Consider the following 6,659-nt stretch of genomic DNA (forward strand, 5'->3'; position numbering starts at 1 on the left):
TTGAAAGTTACTGCTTCCACCCACTTTGTAAAATAATCAATGGCCACCAAGATGAACCTGTGACCATTCAATGCTTTTGGTTCTATCGGTCCAATCACATCCATTCCCCATGCCACGAAAGGCCATGAAGCAGACATTGCATGCAACTCAGAAGAGGGAGAATGTATCAAATCACCATATATTTGACATTCATGACATTTACGAACAAATCGTATGGAATCCCGCTCCATGGTGAGCCAATAATATCCTGCTCGAAGTATCTTCTCGGCTAGAACATATCCATTCATATGAGGTCCACAAACTCCTGAGTGTACTTCAATCATGATTGTGGAAGCCTCTTGAGCATTTACACACCTTAGAAGACCTAAATCGGGTGTCTTCTTGTACAATATGCCTCCGCTTAAGAAAAAACCCCTTGCTAGTCGTCGAATAGTTCTTTTTTGATTACTGGTTACATCCGACGGACATTCTCCAGACTGAAGATATGTTTGATATCATGAAACCAAGGATTACTATCAAATTCCTCCTCAATCATGTTGTAATAAGCATGTTGATCACGAATTTGTATGTATAAAGGGTCGATATGAGCGTCATCATGGTGTTGGAGCATCGAAGATAAAGTGGCCAATGCATCTGCAATCTCAATTGTGCACTCTGGGAATGTGTCTAAACTTTATCGACACGAATTGTTGACAAAGACCTTGTAAACAATGTTGATATGGTATGAGCTTTGGGTCTCGAGTTTCCCATTCTCCTTGAATTTGATGAACTAGTAAGTCTGAGTCTCCTAACACTAACAATTCTTGGATGCCCATGTCAACAGCTAACCTCAGACCCAAAATGCACGCTTCATACTCAGACATATTATTAGTACAATAGAATCTAAGTTGGGCTGATATAGGGTAATATTCCCCTGATTCAGACATAAGAACAGCTCCTATTCCAACTCCTTTCCTGTTAGAGGCACCATCAAAGAATAACTTCCAACCTTGATCGTTATCGTGAATAACTTCATCGATACAAGATATCTCTTCATCTGGAAAATAGGTTTTAAATGGTTCATATTCTTCATCAATAGGGTTCTCTGCCAAATGATCTGCCAATGCTTGAGCTTTCATTGCGGTCCGCGTTATATAGATAATGTCAAACTCTGTGAGCAATATTTGCCATTTCGCAAGCCTGCCTGTGGGCATGGGCTTTTGAAAAATATATTTCAACGGATCCATACGAGAGATGAGATAAGTAGTGTAAGATGAAAGATAATGTTTCAACTTCTGTGCTACCCAAGTTAGGGCACAACACGTTCTTTCAAGAAGGGTGTACTTCGCTTCGTAAACGGTAAACTTCTTGCTGAGGTAATAAATGGCCCGCTCTTTCTTCCCAGTGTCATCATGCTGACCCAGTACACAACCAAAAGAATTATCCAGTACTGACATATACAATATCAAAGGTCTTCCCGGCTCGGGAGGAACCAACACAGGGGGATTCGATAGGTAATTCTTAATTCTTTCAAAAGCTTCTCGACATTCTTCGGTCCACTCGACTGTGGCATTCTTTTTCAACAACTTAAAGATAGGCTCACAAGTTGTTGTGAGTTGAGCAATGAATCTGCTGATGTAGTTTAACCTTCCTAGAAGGCTCATAACCTCAGTTTTGTTCTTTGGAGGTGGCAATTCTTGAATTGCTTTTATTTTTGAAGGATCCAACTCGATACCTCTTCGACTGACTATAAACCCCAAAAGCTTCCCCGATGGTACTCCAAATACACATTTTGCAGGATTAAGCTTGAGATTATACCTGCGGAGCCTTTCGAAGAATCTCCTTAAGTCTTTCACATGATTTGACTGTTTTTTAGATTTAATGATAACATCATCCACATAAACTTCGATTTCTCTATGCATCATATCGTGAAACATGGTTGTCATTGCTCTCATATAAGTTGCCCCTGCATTTTTTAATCCAAAAGGCATAACACGATAACAATATGTACCCCATGGAGTGATAAAAGATGTTTTTTCTGCATCTTCATCATCCATAATAATCTGATGGTAGCCCGCATAACAATCCACAAAAGATGCAACCTCATGTTTAGCACAATTATCCAATAAAATATGGATGTTAGGCAAAGGAAAATCATCTTTTGGACTTGCCTTATTCAAATCACGATAATCAACACACATTCGAACTTTGCCGTCTTTCTTAGGGACGGGTACGATATTGGCTAACCAAGAAGGATATTGAGCGACTTGAATGACTTTGGCCTCAAGTTGTTTTGTGATCTCCTCTTTAATTATTACACTCATGTCGGTTTTGAGTTTTCTCAACTTCTGCTTTATCGGAGGAAAATTAGGATCAATTGGCAACTTGTGAACAACCATGTCCGTGCTTAATCCAGGTATGTCATCATAAGATGACGCAAAAACATCTTTGTAATCAAGCAGGGCCTGGATTATATCGTATTTTTGAGGTTGAACATGTACACTTATCTTAGTCTCCTTAATAATTTCCTGATCCCCCAAATTTATCGTCTGAGTTTCACTCATGTTTGGATTTGACTTATTTTCAAAATGATTGAAATCCCTCCTTACTTCCTCAAATACTCTGTCTTCATCATATTCGATTTCTTGACTTATTATTTCAATATTAGGTCGAAGATTAGATTGGATATTAAGATCTGGCGAAAAATTCTGCATGCATGTCATATCACTAGAATCGGCATAGAAAGAACTGTATAAAAGAAAACGAACAAATATATTAGACTGAAATAAAGATGCAATTACATCCTATTGAAAAGGGAAATAGAATGTTTGAAATAAAATGACAATATAAAATCCGAATTACAATCCTTGAATGAATCGGACGACAAAAGAAAAAACAAGACATACTACCAAGACTCGTCTTTAACGGGGAGAGGGGTGGCCTCCCAATTGTTTAGCTTGACATCAGGACCAATGAATTGCACATCTCTGTCGCTAGTGCCTTCTCCGAGTTCCACCATATCAACCTCGATAAATAAATCTTGAAAATAGTTGATCATTTCTTCGCTTACTTTCATCACTGGCTCTGGAAAAGATGATTGATAAGATTTTGTTGCGCAGGCTTTGATGAAAGATTTGTAGATTGGTTGTATAGGCTTGGTAAGTGACCATAAATCTCTCTTATGCTTCTTTGCCTTCACTTGGTCCTCGACTCTAGGTTGGTAGCCTAATCCAAAAGTACCGATGCTCTTTCGTAGACTCACTGGACAAGATCTCCCTTGCAAGCAGATTCCTAAGCCTTTACCCGGCTCAAACCCATGTTTCAGCAATTCATTCACCACCATTACATACGCGATGGGCATATCTGGTTTTGAAATGACACTCCCCTCGGGGATATGCTCAATAACCACTACCTCAGAAGCTTGATAAACTAGTGCCTCATTCTCATTATCCACCTTGATAAAAGGGAAGGAAGAGTCTTTGTAGATTGACAAATCCCCCTCACCATGAACAATTACCTCTTCTCGGTCGTATTCAAACTTAATCATTTGATGCAACGTTGAGGGGAATGCTCCAGCCCTATGCACCCATGGCCTCCCCAACAATAGATTGTAGGACGCGTTGATATCCAACACTTGAAAATTCACAGCAAAATCCACAGGACCTATGGTTAGTACGAGCTCTATCTCACCAATAACATCTGTTTTTGACCCATCAAAAGCTCTAACACATACATTGTTGGGTCGGACCCTTTCAGCACTAACATTCAATTTCTGTAGAGTTGATAAAGGACAAATATTTACTCCAGATCCTCCATCAATTAGAACTCGAGTGACATATGAAAGCTCACACTTTACAGTGATATGTAGGCCTTGGTTATGTCCTATACCTTCTTTGGGTAGTTCATCATCTGAAAAGGTGATGCGGTTTACCTCAAATATTCATGCGGTTTACCTCAAATATTCTCCCAGCAATCTTCTCTAACTGACTCACTGTAACTTTACTAAGAACATGTGCTTCATTCAAAATTTTCATTACAGCCTTACGATGTTCATCAGAATGTATTAGCAAAGACAACAAAGAGATTTGGGCTGGAGTTTTTCTTAATTGTTCCACCACGGAGTAGTCTGATAGTTTCATCTTCCTTAGGAATTCCTCTGCCTCTCCTTCAGTGACCGGACTCTTTATTTGTATTTGGTCATTTTTAGTTTTCCCTAATTCCATCGGGACATAACATCTTCCTGAACGGGTTATTCCTCCTACTTCATCTATTTCTTCGTCAATTTCTTTTCCCTTGTATGTCACGACAGTAAGCTCATAATTCCAAGGAACAGCTTTGGGGTTAGTCATTGGGAGCTGGGATACTGGCCTGATAATCACAGGAGGAATATGGGCCCCTCGCACGATCAAGATAGGCTTGTTTGGCCCTTTTAGAACAAACGATTTTGCCTTACTCGGGCTTTCCCAAACATCTTCAAGGGCTCCTTTCACAGTTAAGATGGGTGTGTTTGATGGACTCAACTTTTCTAACACATTTCCGCCCCTAAAGGCATCATTTTTGTTAAATCAACAACATTTTCTGACTTCTCAATGCCAGTTCCAACCCTAAGTATTGGCTTATACAGAGATGCAAACTCTTCATGACCCTTCATCATTTCCAGCGTGTTTGTTTCAGTATGCCTCGGCAATGGATTTTGATTGATGTTGGGTCCACTCGGACTTTCAACTATAATTCGATTAGAATCGATCAAATCCTGAATGAACCTTTTCAAATACCAACATCTCTCTATGTTGTGCCCTGGGGCATTAGAACAATATGCGCAATGTTGAGAATAATCCAAATTTCTCGGGGGAGGATTCGATATCTTTCTCTCAATAGGACTCAAAACATTTAACGTCCTTAATTTTTGGAACAAGCTAGCATACGACTCACCAATAGGAGTAAACTCATCTTTAACGCCATTTCCCTTTTTGTATTGTTGTCTAGGACGGAAAGGAATTCTAGCAGTATTTTGATGAACTTGTGGGGGTGGTGGATGATTTTGTGGAGTTGGTGCATGCCATTGTGGATAAGAAGGGGGTGCAATTGGTTGTGCATTAAAAACATGATATGGAGTGTATGGGACAGAATATTGTGGAGCTTGGGAAGGAAAATAGTGTTGTGGGGAATTACCTAGAACATGAGTCCTAGGCGCTGATACAATAGTGACCACATCCTCCCTTCTCTTCTTCCCTCCAATATTTCCAGAACCATTTTGAAGCACTTGTGTTGTGGCTTTTAAGGCAGCTTGACTTACAATCTTCCCAGACTTGATGCCATTTTCCACCATTTCCCCTACCTTAATAACTTCAGCGAATGTCTTCCCTACGGCAGAAAGCAGATAGTGAAAGTAATCAGGTTCTTGTGCCTGGAGAAAAACGTCAATCATCTCTGACTCTTTCATCGGTTGTTTAACCCTAGCAGCTTGTTTCCCTCCATCTGATAGCATATTCACGAAAATTTTCCGTGGTCTTTTTCCTCATGTTGGCTAACGAGGAGCGATCTGGAACAATGTCAATATTATATTGGAATTGCTGTACAAAACATCGAGCCAAATCATCCCATGCGTGCCAGTTGGTGATATCCTGATCTATGAACCATTCAGATGCAATCCCTACTAAGCTTTCCCCAAAATAGGCCATAAGTAACTCTTCTTTGCCCTCTACACCCCTCAATTGGTTGCAATATCTCTTTAGATGAGCTATGGGGTCTCCGTGACCATCATATTTTTCAAACTTTGGAGTTTTAAAACCAGCAGGTAAATAGACGTGAGGAAACATACACAAGTCACTGAACGAGATGCCTTTGTGGCCTCCTAGTCCTTGCATATCTCTTATACTCTGTTCCAAACTCTTCATTTTCTTAGTCATTTCTTCATGTTCCTCATTCTTGACCATCCTCTCAATTTCGACAGGGGAACTATATTGATGAATGTGGGGATGAGAGCTTGGAATTTTAATGGCCTCTTCAAGAGTGTAACTTTGATCACGCCGAACTTTGGGCGGAGGATCACTGTTGGATTTGGGCACCATCGTTGGCTGCGGGATGCTGTTAGTCGGGGCAGTTGACACAAAGAGTGGATTACTTATCACAGGCGTATTCGAAGGGCGCACCATAGAAGTTCCAGCGACATTGAATGTGTTAGCATAGGGGCTGAATCCAGGGGGATATATCGGATCGCTTGTCGACACTTGGATAGGGTGAGACATATTTGTATTAAAATAGTCTCGGATTGAAGATGGTGGAGGTTTTCCACTCATCCAAGCCTCGTACATCTCTGCCATTTGTTGTTTTAACGCCCTTATCTCTTCTGCTGTCCCTATTTCTTGTGAAGACATCTGGTTTTGGATCTCCTCATCATTGTCCAATTCATTTTCGTCTTTGGGGGCCATTTTCTGTTTCCCTTTAGATCTTGTGTTGTAAGGATGTGATGCCAGTTTAACCACAAACTAACTACCTTTAAGCTAGTATGTCTCTCTCTCTTTCTCTCTCTCTCTCTCTCTCTCTCTCTCTCTCTCTCTCTCTGAATAGAGTAACAAACCGATTAGTGTTAAGAAATTATGCACATTGTATTCACATACATACTTCTAATATGGAGGACCTTATGTTTCATCCCGGCTTACCTAGGCATTCTTCTCTTC

The 6,659-nt window shown here is 40.3% G+C and overlaps 1 protein-coding gene across 1 annotated transcript; it reads right to left on the minus strand.

The window, feature by feature from the left end:
• Window positions 1-641: 641 nt before the first annotated feature.
• On the minus strand, window positions 642-5,407 carry LOC107024876. The gene is made up of 4 exons (XM_015225811.1): window positions 4,563-5,407; window positions 3,933-4,521; window positions 2,889-3,751; window positions 642-2,727 (listed from the first exon to the last, which is right to left on the minus strand). Exons 1-4 carry the CDS (start codon window positions 5,405-5,407, stop codon window positions 642-644), a joined length of 4,383 nt encoding a protein of 1,460 aa, XP_015081297.1.
• Window positions 5,408-6,659: the final 1,252 nt, after the last annotated feature.

This window comes from Solanum pennellii, chromosome 7, assembly GCF_001406875.1.
Source record: "Solanum pennellii chromosome 7, SPENNV200".
Lineage (NCBI taxonomy): Eukaryota > Viridiplantae > Streptophyta > Magnoliopsida > Solanales > Solanaceae > Solanum > Solanum pennellii.

What these genes read in the sequence shown, in the direction of transcription:
- LOC107024876 (XM_015225811.1), bottom strand. Translation starts at nt 5,407, where the DNA reads ATGATTGACGTTTTTCTCCAGGCACAAGAACCTGATTACTTTCACTAT. An exon ending in GTTGGAACTGGCATTGAGAA is followed by an intron (nt 4,522 to 4,562) that starts GTCAGAAAATGT and finishes TGATGCCTTTAG; the next exon opens with GGGCGGAAATGTGTTAGAAA. An exon ending in TTGCTGGGAGAATATTTGAG is followed by an intron (nt 3,752 to 3,932) that starts GTAAACCGCATG and finishes TCAACTCTACAG; the next exon opens with AAATTGAATGTTAGTGCTGA.